The 27,735-nt window shown below is 46.3% G+C and overlaps 1 protein-coding gene across 14 annotated transcripts in view; it reads left to right on the forward strand.

Annotated features, from left to right (window-relative positions):
• The window catches only part of LOC121597432 (CUGBP Elav-like family member 2), a 284,267-nt gene that overhangs the window by 116,974 nt on the left and 139,558 nt on the right, over positions 1–27,735 (forward strand). For 13 of the 14 annotated variants that reach the window (XM_041923184.1, XM_041923183.1, XM_041923171.1 and 10 more), the window contains one exon: positions 26,838–27,250. In XM_041923184.1, the coding sequence (XP_041779118.1) occupies positions 26,838–27,250 (413 nt within the window). Of the gene's footprint in view, positions 1–20,133; positions 20,364–26,837; positions 27,251–27,735 lie in introns of those variants that run through there. The other variant, XM_041923185.1, reaches the window with a different exon arrangement.

Here is a 27,735-nt window from a genome sequence, read left to right on the forward strand (position 1 = left end):
AAACGCTTTAAACGTGCCATATCGTGTCTTCCTGCTGCAACATTCCATACATTCACTGTAATCTTTCATCGAGCTAAGCACTCCACTTACACAGGTCAGGAAAGGTGGTAATTATTATTACCCTTTCGAATCCATTCCATGCCCATTTACCAGGCACATCCGCCTGTAGACGAATCGAAAGCCGAGCGTACGAAAAAACAAAAACGGAACCGGAAACGTTTTCTTGTGTTTTTCACATTCTCGGCTTCCAATGCCTCGTCCCGTACGGTACACCATCCTTGGCATCGTTGCCTCCTCTGTTCATTGCAAATGAAACGACGAACGGTATTCGAAATGCTGAAAACAAATACCACCTCGAACCGGCTTCGGTTGGGTACAAGATTGGGAGCAAATTCTTCAACCGTCAGGCCAACGGTATGCTTTGTAGTACGTAGTGTGTATGTGTGTGTGTGTGTGTTCGGCCACCCTTGGAGCGGCACCCCTTATCAGATGTGTACGAATGGATAAACACAAAGCAGAATGGCAAACCGAACCGAACCCGGTAAGCAAGAAGAAAACACGTGTAAATATAAAACTGCATAATTTACAAGTGCAATTAAGCTTTGAATGATTTTCCTCTCTTCCTGCTATTTCTTTCTCTGCGTTTGCAATGGTTCTGCACCGTTCGCAGGCAGGCTGTACATGGTGCAGAAAATAGCAAGATCTAAACTGCCCTGCACGGCAATCAACGATGAGCGACACATACACACATACACACACACTCCGACAGCGAGCGTGAAATGAAGTAGAAATGAAACGGAAACGGAATGGATTCGGTGCACGGGGTGGTGTTCCGTCCACTAAGCGAAGGAAACGCTCCTTGCTTTGGCCCATTGAAGGCAAGGAGATCCTGTTGACGCTCTGGAAACTCTGCAATGGAAAATCGCTTTGCTTTCTATGGCTCTGCTGGTAAATTGATCTCGGCGAGCACTCGGGCTCCTTTACATTCCTGTCACAAGTGTAAGAGATGCAACTCTTTGGCAGTTCTTTGCTGCGGAAGTGCTCACAGGGGGTTGATGAAAGTGTAATTAAAATAATAATTACAGTACGTCCCTAGAGCCGGACGCCCATTGTGGGCGCAAGAAGTGCAGTGATGGTTAACATCGTCCTTGCACGTTTAAAGTACTGCTGTAGGTACAAGCAGGTGATACGTGACGATGAAAAGAAGATTTGTCTGTCAATGAAATTTAGAAAGAAAAGAAAAGCTTCTTTAAAGAAGCTTTAAGAAAAAGTTATTGCTTTATTTGAACCCTTAAGTGCGCCTTAAGTTATGCAATGCGCGTTGAAAAATCGTCTTTTTAGTGCCTGCTTGCTGCTCCACTTCATAGACCCATATCTCAAACACATACTTTTACAACACAAAACCCATCCAAATGAACTAGATATGGTCCAGGAAATTCTTTGCTTACCCCATAAAGCCTGCTGGTGGTGCTGCATCCCCATGAAGTAGGCTTAAGCTCACCGGAAGATTTAGTCAATTTTCTACAAGCTCTCAAGTCAAACGATCCATCATCCATCATCGCCGGACCGGACGTGGTACGCTCGGGGCGAGGGCTTCCAACCCCACGGGGTAGTAAAACCCTCAAAACTGAGCCCGTCCTTGGGTAGAAGATTATGAAGCACCGTCGCAACGAAAAATGGTACAGCATCTTGGTTGGAAAAAATGGAAAAAACAACAAAAAACACCGTCCAAGGGTTAGGCGTTCAAGATTGGCTTTACAAATCTGTGCAACATCGTTACTGCGCGGGGCGAAATGCGAGTCCCTCTCCAACCGGGAGTCTTAACTTAACCGAGTAACCTAAAGGTCGGTTAGTTCCTGGAAAGCAAGTGCGCGCACGTTCGCGCACACCCTCCTTGACCTTCGTTTTTGTTGGGTCAGCCGGACGTTTGCAGCCCTACACTAAAATCAACCTTCAATCCAATGTCCAAACGATAAATGAATAATTGCATTGCTGTGGTAATCCGCTTTATGAAGCCGAAGTGGAGTTTTTTTTTCGAATCTTCCATTTCGTGGCGGTCAAGTCAGACCGGTTGCGGGGAAAAAAGTTTCGCAAGCTGAAATCCCTTTTCTACCGGACATCCATCCGGAGATGGGTATCCAGTAGTGTCCATTTGCCCAGCAAATGGGCACTGCTTTGAACTGCTGGTGCGTTAGCATTTTGATGATGCAATAAGTATGAGCTTCGTGGTTGCTATTCTGATAAACCCGTGCCGCACATGGATGGTTTCTGCGTTCCGTGATCATCATCTGCTTCACAGATTCTGATGGCACGAGAATGCTCAAAATATTACATTGCAACTGTTTCTTTTGCAGCAAAAAAAAACTGCTTTTGAAAGGTATCCAAGAATTGCTGGATAAAGAGCAGCAACAGGAAGCAGCAAAAACTATTTCCAAAATGATACCACGTTTTACAGCGTACGGGTGATGAGGTGGGCAAACGTAACCACCCTGTAATCCGGGAAAATTGTGCGATGAATGTCAACCCAGAAACCTCACTAGCAAATCCCGGACAACTTTTCGGATTACACCATTGCTGCTGCTGCTGCAGTTGTTGCAGTCGGGGCCGGAATTGCTGGGAAATTAATATCTCGGTTTTTTTTTTTTTTTTTTTGGAAAGTCGCTACAGAGCAGAGCTTATCATCAAACTGTACAACCCAATCAAGAATTTCTGTGCGACCAGTAATGTGTGTAGATCTGTCTTTTCTGTCTGCGGGTCTCGTTATTGAAGCCCAATGGTTTGCAATTCTAGGGCCGGACTACACCTGCTTATTACGTAGCCAGTCCTGTCCCAGCTGCTGGGAGATAGAAAAAGTTTCCTGACCACCGTTTTGCCGCTGCCTTTACAGCCAGTTGCAGTTGGAAACCCAAAATGGAACCGATAGCACATATTGGTAACGAGTATGATTAGAAATAACTTTTCGCCCATCTCGCACGACTGCTATCATTTTACAGCCAAATACCCAATTTTGGGGGTTCACTTTTTGACGCCGGAATGGAGCGGTTTCCTGGCCGGCGGAAACTACACGGCTGGCACCTACATGGATCACTGCGAAGAGTTGTTCCCTTATGCTGTCCCAAAAACAACTCCCTGGCGGTGACACGGTGGAATAAAACCCCGTCCTGAGGTCCCTCCTTTCATGCATACATACATACAATACGTGACTGAAATGTGAAATTCTAGTCAAGCGGGGAAAGCACAGTCCCAAAAGGGATCAAGTAATGATTAATTCTTTTCCTATTCCGGTGGCGTGTGCGCTATCATATTTTGGACGATTTCGTCCCCTTTCGGTTTTGTGTGTATGTGTGTGTGTGTGTGTGTGTGCGCACCCGTTATCAGTTTCATCATCTTTTAACTAGTCTAGGGATTTTTTTCTTTCTCTGGTGTTGCTTTTATGGCACCCATAGAATCATAAATGCGGGATTGAAGAAGACCGACGGCAATGAGAAGAAGTACAAAAAAAAAAACCCACATCCCAATCAGTAGACCATAAAATCCTTGCGTTTTTATTCTTCCAGAAACGTCCCCCAGCTCCCCGGCGGCTGAACGGTTCGTTAATTCAGCCAAATGGTTTTCGTCTTCGTGTGGCAGGAGCGATAAACACGTTCTCTAAAGCCCGCCCGATTTTCAGCTGGAAGCCCAACCCGGGAAGGACACTGGAGCGCGAGCGCGCGCTTGCAGAGGAGTGTCATCGAATGGAATTCATTCGGCGTAATAAAAGTGAAACGATGTCACAAATATTTTTGGTATTTAAAGTAAGCTTTAATAGTTTCGTCCGTACGAGATTTACACGATGGTTTACGGTGGGTGAAAGGGATTGAATGTTGTGCGTCAATTCGAATTGGTTTGATAATGATGAGATAAGAGAGTTGGATTTTTTGAACAAAAAAGTAAGGACTTCAGGTAAGGACCCATGTGACATTTGCTCGAAATTGTTTTCTCATATCTGCTCGATTAGTACTCGATATGCCTGAAATTGTGGATTTGTGTGTGACCAAGGGTGTTGAAAGCGCTAAGATTTGATGAGTTCGTAAATTAGGCTTTCTTCTATCGATTGACGATGTCGTCGAGCTCATTTTACATTCATGGATTAACAACGAAAAAGCCGCATTACAGTTGATTTTAAAGGCCTTTTACTAAATTCCCTTAAACTGGTACAGTTTGAGCGAAGTTTAAGGCTCCAGTTTAAGGGAATTTGCTCGAATCTCCGATTATTCGTGCTCGAAAATGTCAATTGGGAAAGGACAGTACACAGGAGTAGCTTTCTTTTAATTCCTAATCCTAAATTAGAATCACTTAAGGTGAAGGATTTTAAAATAAAGCTCTTAAATCATAAACATTTCAACTCAAAACCACAATGCTTCATAATAGAGCCTTTCAGTCCTTTTCTCCTTGCCAAGCGAATTCACTAAACGGCTACAAATCAGGGCAAATCATTCCCATTCAACGCTGTGTACAAACGAGGTAGAATGAGTTCCCATTTTCCCCCGACACCTTCCACCGTACTCCGAACTTCCCCAGCACACGTTCACATACACATTCCGGCGCACAAATCTTCCTGTTTCGGGAAGCATACTTTTAAACGATTTCCCCCCGAAGATTCTGATGTTCTGCTTCTTGCACTGTGAAGCCTGTGCCTGTGTTGACTTGCACAGTGCATGCAGGTTGCACGGTAGCTCGAGTTTGAGTGCGGCAAAACCAAAAAGAAAAAAAAAGCTCAAAAGGTTCACAACGTATTCCAACCAAAGAGAGGGTTAGTTTAAGTTTCTACCTTTCCCTTTGGATAAGAACCAGCACAGAAGTATTATACGAAATGGTTGGCAGATGCATGGCAGAGTTCGCATTTGAAGTGCTGAAATGATTTTGCCATGGGCGAGAGAGCATTTCCAACTATTTTTCGAAAGAAATAACTCTTTCCATGCGTGGAGAAAGCGATTAAGGGAAGGAATTTTGCTGCGTTTTGTTGTTGAGAACGGTAGTAGAAACAGTTTTCGCATGGATTCATATCAAGATAACTAATCTTTTACAGATCCGCACCAGACACATTGCTGTTTCATTGCGCTTCGAAGTCAAGTCCCCATTCCTTTCTCGTGTTTTTTATCTGGAATAACACTCACATCACCTAATCAGTGGCGTAAAACGACCATTTGTGCTTGATCCTTAACATCTTCTTGTCCCGAACACACACACACACACACACACACACACACACACACACACACACACACACCACACACACACACACACACACACACACACACACACACACACACACACACACACACACACACACAAACACTAAAACGATTGTATGAAATGATACGTACGAGTTAACTGAACCATGTCCGCAGAAAAAAAAGGAAATGAAAAGCCGAAAGCAAGCCGGTTAGCCTTAGGGGAAATCAATAACAAATAGACCTGCTGCAAAAACCTACCTTTTCGCTTTCCAACATCCCTCCAAACGTGGGAGGGTTGCGACCCTTCCGCCGACGCGAAATCAATCGATCGGAACGGAAAATTCTTCTGCCCCGGCAAGGATTTCACAGCTCAAAACAATAAACCCCGAACCCGGACGAACTGACGGAGCAACTCAGGGTGGAATCGATAAAAATTGGACATCCTAATACCAATTCCATTCCTTGTTCCTTGTTTAACCGGCCACCACCGGGCCTGGCGGGCATCGAAGCCTGGACGAGCACGAACAAACAACAATCCCCGGCGCCTGTGGATGGATGGATGGATGGGATATCCTCGCCGGCACAAATAACTGTGCCGAACGAACGGGGGGGTTTTCTCGTTTGATTTTTACTACCACCCGGGGGGCATGGCTGGGCCAGCTCTGACGATGTTCCTCTCCTGTTTTATAGCAAGAAAGATAGTGCAAAGCAAGGGAGCATAGCAACAGCAAAACACATCCCTCCATGCCCGAGCAAATGGGAACCAAAAGCGGCATCGGTTTTATTGAAATTGGCAACCAGATGCTTGTTGACGAAGGCAAACGGATGCTGAAAGTTAAATAAGCCTAGCTTTATCGAACAATCTCCAATCCGGCGGACGGAGCGGGAACAATAAACGGGATCAACCCCCACCCCCGGGGTCAGCTTGCAATCCATGGCTTAAACCCCAACCGATTTGCAGAACGATTAAATTTTACGCGCCGCATGATCAGGCGCGCCGGCGTCTTGTTTGACGCAAGCTCACCCAACCAACCAAGCAACAGCTAACGGGTTTTTTTTTTGTTCACCAACTCTTTTCCTTCTTTGGATAATTCCACAACGATCGGGCGGGGTTTTTTCGGAGCATTTTTCCGCGTGAGAAAACAATCAAGCTGACAAAACTCCAGCTAAGTCGGTACGGTACCGATACCGCGCGCGATCACTTTGCAACGGCAAAAGAAGCATAAAATGCACCCCCTAAGTGTGCGTGTTTGTGTGTGAGGGAAAGATTTTCTCCCACCGAAAAGATGTGCCACTGATATGCTTTTGCTGCATTGAAAAGATTTCCGCGACAATCCATTCCAACGATTTCCAACATGTTGGTGAACGTTGAGCGCAAAAAATCTATCAAAGATTGCTAGAAAATCACCGACAGTTGCTGCCAGCTCCACCTTCCCCATTTTCTCTCCAGCGCGGTACATACCAACGGTGCAACGCGAAATAGTTGCACGAAAACGGGGATTGTTGAGATAGTTTTTCCTTCCCCCGCACGACGTTTTCTCCCAAACCAGCAGCAGCGCCATTCAGCTGGATCTGGTGCCTGGTTGCTATCGAAATCGTGATGGAAAACTGTCAAAAGAAGATGATGCAACAGCAACCTACCTGCCAGGCTCTAGCGTATGAATATCTTTAATCTGAAATGCACCAGACCAACCAGGCCGAAGCAACAGTACGAGTGAAGCGATGCAAAACCGGACCATTCGGTCGCGAAAACCCACCATTCAGCCACATTTTCCCGCTCGAAAAAGCGCGCAGAAAAGCGAGAAGTTAGGCTCCAGGCTGCTTTCAACCGTAGGAAAGTATTGGAGTGCTGGATTTTTCACAACTTTTACTTTTTTCGTCATTTTTCTTTTTCTTTCGGGACATACAACCCGTTCGGTAATGGGCAGGAAATTTGTACCGAAGCTCTCCGAACAACCCGGAACTCGGGCGCTTTCGATGGGTGACACTTTTGTCTACCTCCGTTCCCACCGAAAGCGAGCAGGGAGTTGCGAAAAACGGATTCAAAATCGCTACGGAAAAATCCAGACACACACACACACACACAAACACAATTGATGTGCAAGCGCTAGATGCATCCCACCTGTGAGAGGCATCCCACCTGTGAGAGGCATCCCACCTGGCTGGCTCGTTCCTCGCAGCATAGAAACGGCGCAGCGAAGCAAAAGCATGAACTGCCGCAGCAAAGAATGCGCCGTGAAGTGGAAAGCCACTTCTGGTAAAGAAAGAAAACATTTCGTCCTCCCGTCTGAAGCGCGGCGGAAACTTCTTGGCGAAAGTACGAGGGCTAGGCATTGGCGAATTACTAGCGGGACGGGAGAAACTGTTACGTTCAAGTAACTCACCAGCCAACGTTCCGATTCGCCATGAAAGAGCGAAGGAGAAATGGAGAGAGAGAGAGAGAGATGGAGAGAGAGAGAGAGAGAGAGAGAAAGAGAGAGAGAGAAACACGCTAACTTATCATGATGCAACGGGACGCCCTTTCGGGAAAACAGCTAACAAGAAAGTACAAACTTACACCCTTTGCAGATCATACGAGGGGAAAATTCCCATTTTTTGCTTCTTCATTTTTCACCCACCTGCCTGGTAAAAATGAAAGAACGGAACGAAGAAACGGAAATGAACTTTTCCGCATAAGCTCCTCGTTTTGTAAGTGTGTTTAAGATTCTTCTCCCTGCGGGGACCAACTCCAACCTTCCAGCCGCACTTGAAGCAGTGAAAGCAGGAATAAACATTCGCAGCGGAAAAATCAAAGCAAAATGCGTTTACTGTTTAGCGTTGCTGGGGCAGAATACACCCAAGTACTCGCTCATTGAGTGGGCAGTCGGTTCGTTTCGTCCGTTTTCTTTCCGTTTTTTCGTTTGTACAGCTCATCAAACGTGTATAGCTACGACTTCCAATTGTCCTACACTAACGAACTGCGCTTGATTTTGGTCCTTCGAACCGGAATCAATGTCGATGAACTGCACGGCACGGCTACTACGTCACTGTCATCGATTGTCTTAAAGCGATCTGCTGTGGGGCCCCTTCAAGCGATTGCTTATTATAGGATTGGAAAATTGGATGCGCCCTTAAGGAAGCTTGTAACATCCGTTCAGTAGTAAACTGGCTAAGGACAACCACCACCTACGTTCTTCGGTAGCTTTCTTGGGGTGCATTAACTTTTGAGCGCCCGCGAGAAAGGTAGGAAGAGATAACGAACCTGTTGAATCAGCCCTAAGCTGCTGCCGTTGCTCTTTGAAGCTAGAGCAAGCATCGATCGATCCGTCTCGGACCGTGAAAGCAAACCCCCGGATGCTGAGGATACAACATAACCTCAAAAACAACAACAACCAAAACCCCTCATAGCCTGCGGGAGCCAATAATAGTAGCAAACGAAACGATAGGAATACGGATCCAATTTTTCTACAACCTAGATCTTTGCTCCACGTCGCTGCTCGCTCGCTTCCATGGTAGCTCTCAATTTAATGTGATTTTTGTAGAACAAGACTCCCCGTGTGCCGGTGCTAAGCGTACGCTAACAGCAGCAGCAGCAACATCCGCTGCCCCCACTTGCTACGCTCTTCAAGGTGAATCAGATTATGCCGCTTAGCGTATGGCGAACGAAACAAGACTTTTAATAAGCCCCATGCCTCGTTAACCTAGATATGGGCGCCTCGCAGCAACCGGCACTCTTTTGCCTATTTTGAGCTTGTAGGATCTTGTTGGTAACAAAAAAAGGCAAAAAAAACTTGGTTAAAGTACGCCCCATGCTTGCGTTATAATTTAATATTCTTCGAAAGCTGGTGCGTGGAACAGACTGGAATGGTACACGCGTACGGGCAAATCTGCGAAAGATTGTTCAAAATTACGACGACAACAGATTCGCCGCTGTTGATGATGAAGATGATGGTGCTGCCGCTGGGATGATGCTGTGATCAATCTATTGATTTGTTTACATGTCTTTCGAATGAACACATGAGCATAGGCCTAAAATAATCCATTTTAAGATGAAACTGAGCTTTTTCGTAAGATTTCGTTCCGAAAATAGCATACATTCAGGCGCTGTTGGTTTATTTTCAACTGCAGTATAGGTGGAGGCGCCCAAAGAAGACCGCCTAAATGTATGCAAATTCACTATTATTCATTTAAAGCATTACTTTCAGCGAACTTAATAGTTGTAAGTAGTGCTTAAAATTCTTTAAAGTAGTTTGTGCGGCTGTCCGATCCACCGCTTTGTACGCAAAACCTCACAACAAAACATTTTGCCAACCGAAACGACACACAACCCCTCCCCAAAACGGTTCATTGTGGTCGCCAGACTGAGGGGCGCGGGAAGTACTTGGCACACATGCCAAAAAAAAAAGAACACGAAAGATGCCTATACACCGAGCCCCGGTAACTGAGCACTCTCTTGCTGCTGCCGCGTTGTCATCGTCCTTGCATAATGGCGGTTAAGTGGCACTTTGCTTCTGGCCGGCTTCGTTTTTTCTTCTTTCCATTTCAAGAGAAACCTCCCGGCCCGGTATTGCTAGTTTGCTATCCCTCTGTTCTCAAATGCCCGCCATGTGCTATCGCTGCTGCTTTACTCACGTTTCCGGGGGAGCTTTTGGGGCCAAGGACGGATAGCGCTCCCGCGCTTGAGTGTGATGCTTCGGAACAACCACCGGCAGATTGGTAGGAAACGATGCCACTCAGCAAACACACAGCGACCGTCGTCCTAGACCCCCTAGAGTGAGTACTCCCAACCGGCGGCCGGCGACAGCAAGCGGAAGGTTTTCATTAAAGCAGCGGACGCATAAAAAATGTACGCCGATTTAAAGAAGGCTAGCGGGAGGATGGAAAAAACCCGACTTCGGGCGTACGCGACCCTCCAGATAAAGGATCGATAGCGTGCACAGAGGAACGAGCAGGCTGGGGTTCGCTTTTTTTCTTCTTCTATCGGGCGCTTTTAGCCTTTACCCATTTTACGCCATCCCGAGGTAGCGAAAGTACGGGAAAGATAATTTAATAGGTTTATCGTTTTCTTATCTTCGCTTCGTCCAGGGCGGGAACGGCTGTAACGGCTAAGCTACGGCTACTCGGCCGTGCGCTGTCAGCCGGCTACCGGCAACCGGATATTGAACGAGTATCGAGGATCGATTTCATTCAATTTTCCACCACTTCCGGGATGATGTCGCTGGCGTGGAAAGGGGGAGGCTGAAACACATGCAAAAAATAGGCGTTATTTCCGCACATTTTCATTCGCGCTTTGCCGCGCGAAGTGTAAGGAGCGAGTTTAGTGCAAGTTGAACAACAACAACAACAACAGGGACAGCTGAATTGTGTCCCTTTTTTCACTAAAATCCTCCCCGCTTCTGGTGGTAGAGTGTGAAAAAGGAAATTTCGGTTGCTTCCTGCTTCGCCTCCCTTCCCGTGGGGACTGAAACTGAGTGTTAAAAAAATATAAATGACCTTCAACAAGGGATCCGGGAGCACTTTGCTTAGCACATTCAATTTCGCCTAGCATCCGGACCAACCGATGGAATCTCTTCCGGCGCCGAGGGAAGCGAAGAATTCAGAAACAGAGAAAAAAAATTGTCGAATAAATCGATGACATGCATGGAGCGCCACTACCAGAGGGCTACACCACGCCGAGAAAGCTAAATCAACCCAATGTCGGCATGTAAAAACACTGCTCCAAACTGTCCGCCAACTGTAAAAAAAGAAGAAAACATTGCCAGACATTACCCAGATGCCGCCACGACCACAATCGCTGTGTCTGCTAGCACCGTACGGCCCTCCCCATTTTCCCCACGCTGCTTGGTGCCGTAAATCATTGCTGCGGTGACGGCTGCCGCTGACGATGGCACTCGCGATGGCCGAGAGGTCGGATGGCCCAAAATGTTGCTCATTTCCCGATCCCCAGCCCCCACTTCCCCCCCGATCGGTTTAAACGGTTCACTTTCGTTCGCATTACGGACACCACCAGAGCAATAGAGATAGGGGTCGGTAAGAAAAACAGCCTCCAACGACTGGGACAAACTTGCCATTTATCACCATCAACGCTTCCCGCTTTCCAGCCAGTGCCAGTGCAGTGCCGCAGCAGAACAGAAACGGAGACTATTATTAGCCAAATTATAAGCGATGTCGCGCCACGCGAACCGTTTGCCAAAGTGTGCATTAATAAATGAGTTAGCTGCAACGCACCGTTTTTTTTTTTGACACGGTGCTCTTATCTGGTGTATGGGACGTTTTGTGAGGAATATCCAAAAAAGGGACGCGTCAAGTTATGCATTTCGCATGGCAAATGGAGGGGTAACAATTTCAACTAGCTTTACTTAAAATGTCAAAATTGGTCTCAATCGGTTTTAAAATCAAATTGGTATAAAATGTTTTAAAAGTTCTGTCTAATAATAATTACCTGAAGCTATTGGCTAATAAGCTCTTTTTTGTTAAACGCTTTCATGTTGAATGTCAAATATTGCCATTCAAAACTTGATAAGCTGGCACGTGCATTCATTTCGGCTACTTTTTCTTAAAGGAAGACAAAAAACGCCTAAAGGTATGCTATTTTCCTGTCAAATATGCCTTAATTATGACAATGTTTACAAAATTGTATTCATATGAATCATATTGTCATAAAAGCAACGCAGTTATTGACATTTTTTGAGTTTTGGTAAACTCTTTCAAGTATTACTAACTTTTAGCTAACATATCAGTACGCATATCAAGATGACAAGCTTTGCAAATAGGACGCACACGAAAGCGCCAAACGTCATGCAATTCTTCTGCCAAATATGGCTTCATTGTATCTGCTTTGATTGGCTTCAATTAAAACGAATAAAATCATAATTATTGACACAATGGTCTTTGTTTCTAGTGATTTTTAATGCATCATGAAATTGTGACAGTAATGCTTGCCTAAGAAAATGGATTAAAAGGCCTGAAATTTTCCAATTATCCCACCAAATGTGCCTTTATGGTATCAACTTCGATTATCTTTACTTAAAACGAAGATCAGCGCAATGAAATATTACCTGAGTACGCTCTGAATGATTATAAGTGAACTTAACAGCACAATAGGTCTGTTTGGGAGTTGTTTTTTTTTTTGTACAAACTATCAGAAACCTCGCCAACATTCCATATGACATGCACTACTCTCGGAATTAAAAACAGCATCTATTCATCATTCAAACTTATTGCTGTAACCATTACTGCTTTCCAACTGCTTCTACTCATCAGCATAAAACATTCTGCATTCACGTACCCGAGGGTAGAATCCGCTATTGTGTGTTGCGGCTCTCGTACAGAACCATTACTGAGTATGATTTCTTTCCCCAGCCCCTACCACCCGCCTCCCGTTACTCGTAGCAAAGACATTAATGCCTTCGGAGCAGAGATTGGGTACCGAACATGTTCTAAGCGCCATTGTTCTAGCGCCATTGCCAAGACTAGCGTTTGCAACGGTGTAATACGCCATTTGCTTAATCCTTTCGCCGGCATTCGTTCGGCACACATGGTCCGAGGCTTTCGAGCGTAAAGAAAAGAACCGAGAACATTGGCCCACCCAGCCACACACTCACCGCCAATATCCGCCAGTGACTTCTAATTTCGAACTTTTATCAGACATCCCACTACTTCCCCCACAACGCTCTCGGTGCTGCGGTGTAATGCCCTGAATGTCCCGAACAATGGTTCGACGGAGTTCGCTGAAAATTACTCCCATCAAACAAAAGCGTACTGCTACAGAGCGCGGCTAGTAGTGGCACACTACTGTGAACTAACCTCAAAAAGTGCAAAATGGAACCGGCTCCTTCCGTAGTTTGAAAATCAGATTTCGGTTCACCCGCCCAGCTTCATTGTTTCACAAGTCGGTGCCATTTTTTGCTACTACCGCTAGTTGCTGCCATGTTCTTTGTACATGTCCATTGGCACAGTAACATGACCTAACCTCGCATCGGAAGTGTTGCCAAACCCCCGGTTTGCTTCTGTTCCCCATTTGCGGAGGCCATTGCTGATCATCAACCCCGGTTTGTCAAACACTGGCGCCAGCAGTCATAGAGCTGCTGCCGAGAAAGGGAGATAGGGAGAGAATGAGCTAAATCCAACGAGTGTCCGGATGTGTTGAAAATTGTAACAAAATCGTAAAACATTGAAATCATAAATTTGCCAAACAATGAACGACCTAAACAGTGCTGACCGACAATGGGTTTGTCTGGTGATGGTGGTGGTGGATGCTACTGCATCTCATTTTTGGCCGGCCAACGACCGGATTATTATCCAGTCGAATGTGGCATGCTGACATGGCCATGGTTCGCGTTCTTCGGGCGATAGTATGCCGGAAATGTGAAACATTAGTTCCATGGTTATAAACTTTTCGCCAGAATTTCGGAGGGGGACCAGCGAGACACGACGTACAGTATGCCAACGCGACCACTCTTCAAATAGATGACGCGATAGCGTCAAGTGTATTTCAGCTCGGGGGAAGAGAAACGAATTTTTGGCAGTCAGTCGCTTTCACTGTCTGTCCATTTCTGGATATCATCCAGTAGTTGAGCACACACACACTCTTTCCAGTGGATGAAACTGTTGCGATAGCAACTAGCATGAACCACGCGAGCTCATAGCTACTACCCTGTGTAGGCATTCATGTATCCCTGCAGGTCTTTCCCCGCGCGTGGCGTGTATTGTCCACGTTTGGCCAGCAGAAAAGATAATGTTACATCAGTCCGTTTATTCTGCCTGAGCCGTAGAATCCATGAAAAGGCACTACACGCTGTCGCTGTAACGAACCTTCGCACACACGAACCACGGACACGATCTTGCCTAATCCCAGAGCATTCCCAAAGCCTCGCAAATGAAACGCTCTTCACGCGGGTTGTGCAACCAAAACGTGACCATTGGGCAGAACCGTTCGACACATCCCTGCAATCGGGATGCGCAGCTCAGGACATTCCAGGAAGATGCTATACCACGCTACGGCTGATTGTCCGCAATCAAATCTATTTCCTGAAGGATTGGAGCAGAAAAAAAAAGAAACCCTCATGCCACACAATATGTACGTGCATAAATTGATGACCTTTCCAATGGCATTAGTGAAGTTGTTATTTATTGGGTTGAATTTACTGCCCTTACAATTCCCAAGAATTCCCACGCGCGCCTCGAACCTCTCGAGCAATGCATCACACGCTCGGTAGCAAAAGCGTTGCAAAAGCTCTGAAAGATGGCAGGAATAATTTGCAAACAATCGATATAAATCAATTATGCAACGCGGCCGTTGCAATGAATCAACGCCTTTTGGGATCTGAAGCGTACTGTTGAAACTTACAATAGCCAATCGAATGCCCCGATCGGGAGTGGAGTGTCCCACCCAAGGGAGAAAAAGGGCAATTCTTTTGCCATTCGCTGTCCAAGAATGGCGTCTTGTCTATTCGCAGAGCACATGACGGCTACGGTAGCGTCGCTCATAGCTTTCCCCGGGATTAAAGCGTTGTCCATTGGGTATTTCCCTTGCGGGTCATAAATTTCATTCCATTTTGCATGCGCACCGTTTCCCGGCAAGGTGCGTTTTCCCCAAACGAGAGCTTACATTGCCCGCAATCTTCCGGGCAATAGCACTCTCGATAGCACTAAGCACTACAATGGGATGGCGATTGTCAAATTGTTTACCGATGCATGAAGGAACCAGCACGTAGTAGTACTAGCACGATGCCTAGTATCCACTCCCCCGAATAAGATAGATTTTAATCAAGTTTTTAAGCTAATTGAAAGTAAAATGATGAATTGCGACCACTTGCACCCGAAGCTCCCCCGGAAAAGCCACAAAGCGATGGGAAGAACTTAATTTGCGTTGGATGGGAACGCAAGATCCGACATCCCCTTCAGAGGATGCGAGAACGTCCTCAGGAAGCCCCGATATGAGTTCAGTTCATTAATTACGATGCCAATCCGGGTGAAACGTCTTGGGTTTGCCGTCCGAGACACGCCGAGCTTGATGGAACACCAACTAACGAAGGGCTGGGTTGGCGCAAAGGACAAAGCCAATCAATAGCTTATGGCGTTGGGAGCGATTCCTATCACCACCTAGATCGTACCACCTGCTTCAGGAGAGACGGCTGGCATGACGCATGCAGTATTCAGCCAGGCTAAATAGCCATATCTGGAACGCATCGATTCCGGCGCCCACTTCCGCCGGATGACGCAGTTTTGAAAGGAAATTGTCTACGGTGCCAGCGTGCCCACAACACTTCAAACGGGAATTGATGTGTGTGTGTGTGTGTATCTACTGTGTATGATTAGCTGTTGTTGGAGGGCAAACTGATAGATTGTCCATTACATCAAACATAAACACTTTACCCGGGAGGTGTGCTGCTCCCAGGTCACAGGATGTCCATGCAAACATTGGATAGGATGACAGCAAGGCGCTTCGGTCGCCTATTTGTCTTCAAGATGGTAAGCAGGAAGCTCTCAACGGTGGCAGTTGCTTTCGTGCGGCAGCGGAAGTCAATTTTGCAACAATATTCTGTTGCTACCGCATAGAAGTGTAGCTTCCCGGAAAATCACCCATGGCCTGTTGGACGCACGCATGCGGACGGTATACATAAATAGCAATTGCAAGCGGGTTGTCTTAGCGCTTGTGTACCTTGGCCCGTGATTATTGAAAGTTCTGCTTTGAACGGGATGCACTTACAGGATGTTACAGGACCACCTTTTTCAATTTCCTGATTAAAACGATTATTGGTACCACCTGTATCTACATCTTTCCAATCGATCATCTTCGAATGATTGTTACTTTTGAGTGATAAACTTATTATTGGTCTATATTGGAGCGTTCTCGTGCCTCACTGACCTAAAGAAGGACAAAAATAAGTCATGTGAAAAGGACCAGAGCTATTACATTGTTTGTCCTCACTTTAAACCAGACACATCCGGCACGGCCAAATTACCAATGGCAGTTAAAGCAACAACCGTGGCCCCAAACTGCCACCAAAAACTCCTCGGTCCTATCTTATACCAATTTTAGGCTTTAGCCTGAAAGCCGAAGGATCGGAAATGGGCAACTGATTGCTTTCATGTTTAGAGATTATGAAGGCTTCACCGGCAGAAGCAACCTCCGGCGCCTCATGTGCTTGTCGCTTGCCTTCTTCAGCCACCGACACAACTCATGCCGCCCTACCGTGATACGTGACAAGAATATCGGTTTGCAGATGCAGAGGATGGTTTCCGGATTGGAAGTTTGGCCGCCTTTTCGTGCTGGACGTTTGTCACCGAATCTATTCCCTTAATCTAGTCAAGCGAATGTGGACGAACGTGAACGTCACGTCAATGTCAATCTATGGCCCCGAGGATGGATTGGAGGAGAAGGTTCATGGCCCAAGATCAGTAATTTCGTATAGCATTTCGTTAATGCTAACGATAGTATTGGATTTGTATGCGCCCAGGGGGAAGAAAACACATTTTCTTTAGGTCAACAACTTTGTAGTCGTTTGGAGCAATGGGATGCTGTGTTGGAGCAGTATTGGTTTTATGGTTTCTTGAGGAAATGTGTGTTTGGGATATGAGATTCCACTTGCATGCAAAATAGGGAGATTTAAGCTGAAGAATTTGAAAAAAAGCAATAATTCTGAATTCATCACTTTTACTGAGTTAACTCACAAGTTGTTTAAGTAAGAGGCATTTTCCAAATATATTTATAACTATTCCTTAGTTAAGCGAGTACTGACTAATTTCAGGGAAGCAATGAATTCTAATGTTGACATTATATAGAGGAATGCGATTTACTATCTGTACAGAATCAATTTAATAATTACATTTGTTTCTTAATATCTCATCAACTCATTCAGATTTAGGTCTTATAATGATATATATTACAAAAAAGGACAAGCAACCCTTGAAAGTCTCAAATCAACTCCAAAACCCACTATGTGTCGAAACTTATCACAAATTCAACACATCTGAACTCACTATCGATCGCAATGGAAACTACAATAAATAACGCTCAGTGACATCAATTGTTCCTCATCTAGAAATCATCAGAAGTATCTTCTCACACCGCTCTCTCTCTCTCTCTCTCTCTCTCTCTCTCTCTTCCCGGAAGTAAATCTTCCCTTCGTCTCATGACCGTAATATTACTCACTACCATCGCTCTCTTCTTCATCATATTTTACCCAATCTTGGTATTTAGCAGGTACCAGGCAACGGTTCACCAGAAACAAGGCGAAGTACCAGCAGCCAGGAAAGGTATGCTCACCGGGATTTTCGACGGAAGTGGCCCACTTGTGCGAGGTTGCGCTTCCAAAGGCATGGTTAAGAATTTTATTTTTTTCAAACCGAAGTCGTGTCCGATAAGCATCAGCCCGGCGTGACGGAGCGTACTGTGCCATCGCTTTCTGGAATAGTTCACTTCCTGTGGTGGCCTGTCCCTCCCCACCGGGAGATGGTTATTCTTCTTGCAGCCTCCAGCACCTGCTCCGGAAGCTCATCTTTAACCTCAATTTTTATCCCACCACATGGGTGTGCGCTGTGGGTGTGTGTGTGTGTGCATTACAAAAGCAGTAGCAGGCATCATTTTATCGTAAAAATAAGGTTATGAGATGGATGGCAAAGATATGACAATGTGCTCCATTCGGGCCTGTACGCCGCGATGCTTATCCCTGCCACATATATGTAAAGGTATGAAGGTAAGGGTGGTTGGCTTTGTAACACAACCCCAAGGGGATTGGGGCTAGAAAACGCTTTTCGCTTTTCCACGCTTCCGTCGTGATGGCAAATTTTCTTTCAACCACTCACACACAGGCAGATAGGGCAGGAAATGAGGATAGTTTGAATGTATTTCTTACTTCCCCTATATTCTTTTGGTAGGAGCTTTTCAATTACTCAACCTAACGCTTTACCATTGTGAGGGGTAATGACATTAAGGTTAATTGGTCAGTAGTATATTCATTTTTAAGCAGTTTTTGCTCTGTTCTAAAGGTGTATCTTCCCAGCATCCAAATGCCTTATCCTGAACACATTTCATGACAATTTTAAAAGTTTTTAAAATTGAAAACGGACAAGGTTATTGTAAAAATTAATATAGCTGATTACATAACGCCACTTAAGTAAATTGACAAATATCCCATAACTCATGTCCTACTAACCTCTAAAATACACCACCACACGTTTGTTGATTGTCGCAAGAGTCGCCAAATATACCACACGTGTCACTGATTGCGGTCGTTTGGACTAGTTTTGCACAAACAAGCATCACGCAAGATTCACACAACATTTCAAAAAATCGAAGAAATACACACTCACACAAAAAAACATCGCATCCCAGACCAATCTTCGAAAACACAGCGTACCATAACTTTTTATAGCTTTTTATGGATGGTTTCTCTGCATGATAACACTGATAAACGACATCCAGCACTGGCGAGAGAGTGGCAAAAGCCAAACTTTACCTCTGGCAAGCGTATGTGTGTGTGTGTAGGTGTATGTGTGGCCATTTCTCCAACGGAAACAAATTCTCCACATGTGAGTGTATACGTGTTAAACACGTTGCACTTTGACCTCGAGGGCTAGCGCGTGTGTGGGTAGCTCGGCTGCCAAATTGGAAGCAAAAGAGAGAAAGAGAGCGAGCACTCTTTCTGGTTGTCGAGTTAAAGGGGGGCGAGAGTGTGTGTTTTGCAAAAATTTTGGACACCCACCTACACCGTGTCGCACAAAAAAAAACCGTTATTTTTGCTGGCTTGAAGCGTGTGTTGCCACCAACAGCTGATAACGGTGACGGTGGGTTGCTGGTTTGCTTTCCAGGGAAAGACATGAACAAAAAACGGCAGACGAGCTTGCGGGGACGGATATTTTCAAGGTTATAAAAGAGCCAAAAAAGTGGGTTAAAGTGGGTAGGAAAGGACAAATACAGACACACATCCCCTTTCCCGATTTCGCACGTTCATTCTCGCGTCAACAAAAGCCAATTTCTCGCGAGTGCCGATGGGAAATGTGGGTCAAAATTTAAAGGGAAAATCACAAAAGACTCCTGTAAGGATTGCAAAACAGTTCCCATTTCGCAAACGTTTCATGGAAAAGGAATTTTAAATGCAAGAATAAAAAGGCGTCAAATCTGCAACAGGAGCAGGACAGCAATACTAATCACCTGTCGCTGTACGATCCTCTTCTCGTTGCGAGCTTATGCTGTGTAGTGGTGTGCGTTACACGAGATCAAGGGACGTTCAAACGTTCATCTCGCACGTATCACACGCACCTGAGCGCACCTAACGGATAGCACACAGGAGGGCCGCTCACACACACATGCACACACCTGTTCAATTGCGTTATCGCGTTCGGCTTATCTCCGGCGGGATAGACGATCGAAGCGCATCTCATCGCACCTGCTCGATCATTTCGTTCGCGTTAATCTTTCAATCCGGTCGCGCGCTTGTGTGCCGTTGTGCTACGTCACGGGATCCCTTAACCTCACAAATTCCACACCGTTGAGTTATTGTTGCGCGCGTGTGTGTCTGTGTGTATGCACTTGTGTAAAAGTTGAGATCTACGCACACGGTGAATCTGTATAAAGCCGCCACCGAAATCGAAAAAAAAGAAAGAAAGAACCACGTGTTGATCACGTGGTCGCGTTTTGTGCAAGAGTGTGTTTTTTGCTTTTCCCCTCCCCTCGAAAAGTTCCATAAGAAAGGGAGGAGAAAGCACAGCTACCTTTCTTTCGTTCTTTGCCAACGTCCCCAAGCAAGTCCCACGTGCGTGACCCTGTCCCGCGTCCGTCGTGTCCGTCGTGTTGTCGGTTTCAGTGGACGTCAAATTTTCCTACAAAAGTAATACCCCAGAGCAAGTGTGGTATAGTGATAAGTTTCTCTTATTATTATTTTTTACTATTTTAAAACGAAAACTCAAATTTAGAGTGAACGGTGAACGGTGGGAAAGGAACTGACATTTAATTTTTACTCACATAACCGTGCTCGAACGAGGATCCTCGCGTTTAGCTTTATTTCGCATGTTACGGAATTTGCAAGACATTTTACGGTCGAAAAGCAAGGGCATGAAGATGCATACCTACCAAGCGCACCAAACGCTGGATGCTGCAAAGAGCGTGGAGCTGTACCCGTGCACGATGACGATCGATGCGTCGCCGGACGAGCTGGAGGATGCGTAAGTATTGGAGAGAGAGAGAGAGTCTGTGTGTGGTGGACGCCATTTTGTGATCACGGCCCAACGATCGTGCACGTGTTATTTGCCCTTCGGATGCTGTATTTGTCTTTTTGATATTTGATTAAAAGGTTAGTTTGTAAGGTCATTTTTCATCAGTCGCTTTTACAGCAAAAGGATGATGACTTTACCCCCTAACAGGTCCAGTAGGTCTACTGTCTCTAAGGTCTTGTCCATGCTTTTTTTTTCGTGCAAAAAGCAGTAACAAAAAGCAAAACACTTCTGTACAGAACTACTTGACCCGATGCTAACCCTACCAACTCTATCCAACTGTCTTCTGCTGCATGAACGTGGTTCTCTGTCGCCTTTGTTTCTCTCTATTTCGATGCACCACTCCCGACATGACCGAGTCCGTCCAACACAGTGGCTGAAGTGCTTAACCTTTTCACACACACAAAAAGGCAGCAAAAAGTCGCATTACATTCCAGAAGGGCTGCAAGTCCTGGCCTTTGGTCAAACCGTCGACGCAAGCAACATGACAGCTGGCATGCACCACCCAAACACAGATCTTGCCGCTTTATGGGAGCATTTTTTCCCTTCTTTGAGCATTAAAGCGAGTAGAGTGAGTATTATCGGTAGGAAGAAAGTAAACGCCAAAAAGGATAAAAACTTACTAAATGTTGCTTTTATTTTTAGAAACTTCCCCCTGCTCAAAACGGGTGTGCAATATCGGAAAGGAAAGCAAAACTTAGAAGGGAAGATAAAACTCTCTTTCAAAAGCAGTAGAGCAATGATTTCGAAACGCAACAGACACATCCCGGAGCCAGAATGTCAACTTGCTCGTTAAGTTTGCAGGTGTGCCCTGCACAACTGTACAACTACGAGCACGAGAATGATCTTGTAATGGCATTACGGCATTAATCCCTGGACTGTGTGGCTCACACTTTCCCACACAAAACACACACACATAGTGGAGAAGAGGGTGAAAGGAAACGGGGACTTCAAGGCAAGCTCGAGTGTCACGATGGAAAGGCGGCAAGCTTTGGCTCGGGGGAGAGCATTAGAGAGCGAGAGATGGACCTGACCGTTATTCACACTGTTGGTTTTTCATAATTCCACACCACCGCTGCTGCGTGTTGAAAGGGGGACAGGACTCAGGAAGTGCGGAACAAACAGCAAGAAAACAGCCACTCCATACCCTCCAAGGAAAGCATCTTTCGCGAGCGCTTACGGCAAGCAAAAAACCGGAACGGGGAGCAAAGAAACGCCAACCGACGACTGTTGGAAGCGAACTTACACGAGACGGCTGGGGAGGGAGGCAGCACTTTCCGTTTGCATTCGCAAAGCAAGATAAACGTTTAAAGACTTACTCAGTTTTGTTTTAAAATGTTATTAATTAGTTTCACCGGTGCACCGGGGCAGCAGCCGAGGCTTTGGTTGTGTTGTGTACACAGGGGAGCCCGAAGCAGCAGAGCTAGAGACACGAGGACGTTCGCTGCTTATCCTGTTGTGTTGCCCTGTCGTCTGGTAGTTTCTTTTAACCTTTTCTTTCCCACACACTTTCCCTCACTCTCTTAAGCGAAAGTTCGTGTCTGTTTGGGGTCAGATAACGTTAACGCGACACGGGCAGACGACAGGGCCGCGCTTAAGCTTGTTCAACGCAGCATTGCAACGAAGGGAGAGGTGTGCAGCCAAGGCTGCAAAATACTTAAGTCAAACGAATTGCTTTAGCCCCGTTGAGCATTTGCTCCGTACAGAGACGGCATGATAAAGTCGACACTTGCACAACTGAAATGCAGCCAAACAAACGTACACAGCGGAGCGTGTACAACGGAACAAAGCGATTCGTCACACGCTTGCGTCTGGGCGGTACGGGATGCGAATGGAATTTCGGTCTGCTTTCCTTCCTGTCCTTGACGTGGACCACGCGAGGCGCTTTACGACATACCATGATGTCCTTTGGCTTTGCGACGAAAGTAATTAGATTGTCCGTACGTGATACAACGCCCCACCACACCCTCGGATGGGAATGGGAAAATGCAACTTGAATTTAGTTTTCCCCACGCTCTGTGTGTTTGATCAAAATCTTGTCTGTAAAACAAGTGCTTCCTTTTTAAAATATTCTTACACCTTGATGTTAATTTGGAACAGAAGATAGCAGCTACCAAGCCGGTTGTGCTTGTGCGTCTTGTGCATGGTTTCCCGCAGCCAAACCGGCCAGTCAAGTAGCATGTTGATGTTGCATTTGTAGACGGAAAACTTCTTTTGCAACCAACTGTTTTGCTCCCGGTGCTTCCTTGGAACATTCTTGCCATTAACGAAAGTATCATTGGCCGGTTGGTGTGGTAGCGAAAGTTTATAATTAGCTGTGAAGCAATTTTGCTTTAGCATGCATAGTAATTAATCGACACCGGTCGTTCCCTTCCTCCCGCTCCGGCCGGTTAGTGGTAATTAGTGGTCTGTGTTTACATACAAGCGAAATAGGAACGTTTCTCCTTCTTTTTGTTACCGTTTGTGTTTGCTTTTGATGGAGAAAAAGCGTTATTTTTGATTATTTTTTATCAAACTTTACCATTTAATTGCATGAAATTGTTCACGCAAATTATGCATCGCTTTAAAATATTCCAGCAATTCACTAATTCACGTTACGGACGACTTGGAATCGAATTTCTGTAATAGCATTTACCGGGAATCATTATCCATCCTGTTGGCACCTTTTCAAGGCAGATGACACCCACCCCTGTTTAAATTCGTCCTATTCGAGAAGTATTGTTCCTTAGCAAAATTCCCCAATTTCACTCACCATTGCGAGAAATACAACACCACAAAGCAGCAGCATCCCACCTCCCCTGCCTGTTCAGCATTCCCCACAAACGTTCGGTTGGAATGCAGAAGCGTAAAGTTGAACTTTCGGTATCAAAAATAGTCTTCCTTATCGTGCGCGTTTTGCTTCTTCTCCCAAAAAAAAAAAAACAAAAATCCCTCCCACAGCAGCAGACATCAGCGTGTTGTGTTGTGCTGTTGGGCCACTGATTGTGGCCGTGTCCGAGAGCAATCGCATTTGACCAGCGCGAGCGGGCGTAATGAAATTATATCAGCTACAGTGAGCGCGCGCCATCTGCTAAATCACTCAATTTATTCGTAATTACGTTTTTTTCTTCGCTTCTTGGAGAAGGCACAGACCTCCTTGCTCTTCCTCTGTGTTATCAATTTAATTCCATTTCCTTTGGATTCAATTAAGTGTCCTGTTCGAAGGGACAAGCTGCCGAATGTGCGTGTCGGCGCGCGTCTATCAAATATGTTTCGCGAGCGCGCGCGGCTCCTCATTTTCGGCCTCTTCAATGTAACCATTCAATAAGGGTGCCACATTTCCCCCGCGCCTGTTTAATTTGATTTCAGCCCCAGTCTTCCCCTGGCTTTTCGGCTCGCTTTTTGCGCGTGAAAACAAAAGCGAGCTGTACAGCATCAGAGCAAATTATTCAAATGACTTTTGCTGCTCGGTATTTTTGGAATTCGGCCTCCGTGTTTGGTACAATTAGTCGTGGACTCGAAAGTCCTTTCCTTGGACTCCCTCTCTGGTTCAGGCTTTTGTGTACGATTTGCGCCAGCTGCTACGCAGGCTAGGGGGAAGGTTTTTATCCTCTTTTCCACCATTTGCACACGGGAAATGTCTGTAAGGAGCGGACCATTCATCCCAATACCTGTACTTTCTTTTATTGCTCCAGCAAAGCTTACGTGATTGATGGTTGAAGATGATGCGTTTAGGTGTGTGTGTGTGTGTGTCTGTTTCATCCACTCCAGAGATACCAGAGAAACGACCATCATCAATTCGAGAGCGACGTCGTGTCAGCAATCGTGGGTTCGTCTTCGATTCAGTGATTTGGAAAATTATAATCCCACACTCCTCTTTGCCGTACTCACAAGGCAAAAACTAAAACAATCGAGAACGAAGAATTGGACTGAAGTGCGGGCTGCGCTGTCGTTTATCAATCGTCCACCTGGTTTGTGCTCTGGCAGCAAGTGAAGCAGAGGGTGAAGACTACCCACACTACTCTCGATACTGATTGATCAGCAGCTCGTAAGAAAACCCCAATTTCTTATAAACCTGATTCGGCGCTTCCCGCTTGGGACGGGAACCGAGGCTTCGTTCTGACAGGCCACGTGCCGGGGACGCTTGTTTGGAGTTAAAGCTTTGCGGATGAGTGCAAAAAAGTATGATACACACGTTACGGACAGGGCAGTTGTTGCAAACTACACTCTCGTAGATCGTTGCTGGTGGTAGTGGTGGTGTCTACCAACGAAGAGACAGGAACGGTGTTTGCTAGGACGAACATATTTATCATCCTCGTTTCGGACTCATCTTCCGTCATCATGTGCTGTGCTCTTGCCTTCCCGTGTTACCTGTCGCTCTGTCTAGAGGTTGGTATTTTCCACCCTTTCACCCCCAGCGTGCCCAGAATACGTGCCCAGAGCAGGGCGGGGCCAGCAGCATACAGCAGCACGGGTGAGTTCATTAAATTCGCCACGGATCGGCGAACACAAATGCAATATCGAAAATAATTGAATCTAATATTTCATCTCCATGCCCACTTTTTCAGGGTCTTGTGCAAAATCACAATATAGATGACCGTGACGAGCGCGTCCGCTAGAGCGACCTGAAAAGCGACCGCGCGGGAGAGACAGAGAGATACTGAAAAGAAGAAGTGCATTCTCTTGCATGAAGGGGATGGACATACACGTACAGCGCTCAAACCGTGGGCAACAACACATTCGATAATAGCAAAGTGGTGTGTCGTGTCCATCGATGCGGTCGCCCACGTTTAGGTTGAAATTGGCGGATCGATCTAAATATATAGATAGAGCGAGAGAGAGAGCCACCACAATCACCGCACGCGTGGCGCATCTTCACAACGATTCTTTTGCGCACAACACAACACGTGCTCTTGCGTCCTGTTTGCTCCTGCGATAACCATGGCAACCAACCAACCAACACAACGATGATGCTGCTGGTGGTGCGCGGTTTTGAGAAATCGTTGTTGTCACGCTGTTTATCACCCACCCCGTCCCAACAGATGGTTTCAATCGTTTACGAGCCACCGGGACATTTTATCCTTTTTGTGTGTGTGTGCAACATCCCAGCAGAACCGCAGCTCATCCCCGTCGATTGCCGGATGATAGACAAAAACCCGCTCCCCGGCCACACTTCCTTTATTGTTGGGCGATTCCGGTTTGATTGCTTGGCTCCCCCGCCGACACCGTAGATGATGCGGATCTTTTCGCGCTAATCAGCATCCCCGCGTCGGTGGAGGGTGTTTGTGTGTGTGTGGTCATCTTTAATATTGTACGTGCTTGCGGTTGTAGCACTTGACCATCACCGAACGCAAGGCTCGCTCCATGGCTCTGCCTTTGCCTCGCTTAATGAGTGATGCGTTTTTATGTCAGCCTTGGTTTTTTGTTGTTGCCGTCGTCCGCCAGTCCGTTTTATTGGACGATAAAATTTTTACCAAACCCCACCGCCAGCGAGCTCTTTCAGAGGATCCGTGGGGCTTGTTGGGGGGAAAAAAGATGGCACGGATGGCCCATCCTGCTCAACGTCATCGCTTCCCCATCATTATTATGACGGTCGTGCTCGTTTGCTTTTTTCGAGTCAGAATTGTTGTCTCCGTCGCTAAAAAAAAGGCTCTGTCACACCCCTCTGTCCACCCCCGGGGGCAAGGGCAGACACAAAGCATAAACATCCTTCCCATCAATATAAGGTGTGACGAGATTAGGTTTTTGCTCTGCTGCTCTGCCGGCGTCATTCGCCTGATCCGACAACCAATTTCGCTTGTTTCATGGGATGATGATGATGGTGATGGCCACCGACGGGGCATGCATTCAGCATTCGGGGCACGTCCCGGTGAACGCGCACGCCGATCCAAGAATCGTCCCAAGGGAGGGAGCGCAAGCAAGCAGCAGCGGAGAGCGTCTGCCGTTAAATTGCCACATCGTGACAAATGATTTTCATAACGAACGATGCGAGAGAGAGTGAACCACCAAGGTACCTTTCCACTGTTTTCCTCTAATCATTCGCCTCTCTTGGTTGTGTCGTAAGAGGTGGGAAGAAAAGGCGCAACACCCAGGGCGGAAGCAATCATTTGATGCAGGGACATTTTGAAATTGAATTTGCGAACAGAAACTTCCGGTGGCTTTTTAAGGGGGGAACAAAACGAACTGTTGTGATTGGAAGAAGGTCGATTATTCTTGTTGTATGAAAGCTTTCAATATTTTAAAGTGTTCTTTTTAGTATAAATCGTTTTTAAATGATTTTTTTTAATAAAGATATTTAATTTCAAGCTAAATTACTCTGTCATAACAAGACATAGCATTCCTCCAATTTCGTCTTGTTGTTTGATACACTCAAAACAACAATAACAACCCCCAGCCAAAACACAGTTACTGACTGGCGTGCTTTTTGCTCTTTCTTCTCCTTCACAGTGCCATGCTGAACATGAGCAACAGCAGCACCACCGCCGGCAGCATCAATGCGAACGTCGTCGTCACCAGCCTGAACCTCGGCAGCCCCGGAAGCAACAACAATAACAATCACACGCTGAACAACAACAATCCGAAGGTGATCAACAACAACACGGCGACGATGACGACGGGGACGACCGCCGGCTCGGACGGTACGGCGTCCCCGTGCCACCAGGACATGCACCTCAACATGCACCACCAGCCGGGTGACGAGGAGGTGGTCGGGGACCAGCCCGATCCGGACTATATCAAGATGTTCGTCGGCCAGGTGCCCCGGTCGATGGACGAGCAGCAGCTGAAGGAGATGTTCGAGGAGTTCGGGCGGGTCCACCAGATCAACGTGCTGCGGGACAAAACATCCGGCCAGAGCAAGGGTGAGTGTCCTTTTTCCGAGCGTTAAGCGTGTGTACGAGTCCCTCCCCAAGGCGTGTCCCCAATGCCTGGGGAGGGGGTAGGGAATGGGACGATATTTTCCCGTTAATTGATTTGCCACTCAAGAGACCACACCGCCGTGGAAGTCTTTGCAACAGCGGAAAGCGGACGGAAAACAGCGCAGGTGACATGCAAGGAGATCTTGATGCGTTTTTTCTGATGTTGTTTGATTCCTCTTTTGGGTGTTACTCCCGTACTGAGCGCAGGAATTTTGTCGGAAACGAGTTCGAGTTGACGTCACCTCAGTCACATGGAGCGAATAGACGTCTATTAAAGTTTCGTTTTTTCCTGAAGTGTGTTTAGTACTTTCAATCGAGCATCGAGCGAATGGGAAGAGGCATAAAAGAACAAAGTACAGTTTTGTGCTCCAAAAAAAGCCGTACATTGCCGGATGTGATCCGGGTGGCACTCGGGGACGTCACGTCAT

Source organism: Anopheles merus, chromosome 3R, assembly GCF_017562075.2.
Source record: "Anopheles merus strain MAF chromosome 3R, AmerM5.1, whole genome shotgun sequence".
NCBI classification, from domain to species: Eukaryota; Metazoa; Arthropoda; class Insecta; order Diptera; family Culicidae; genus Anopheles; species Anopheles merus.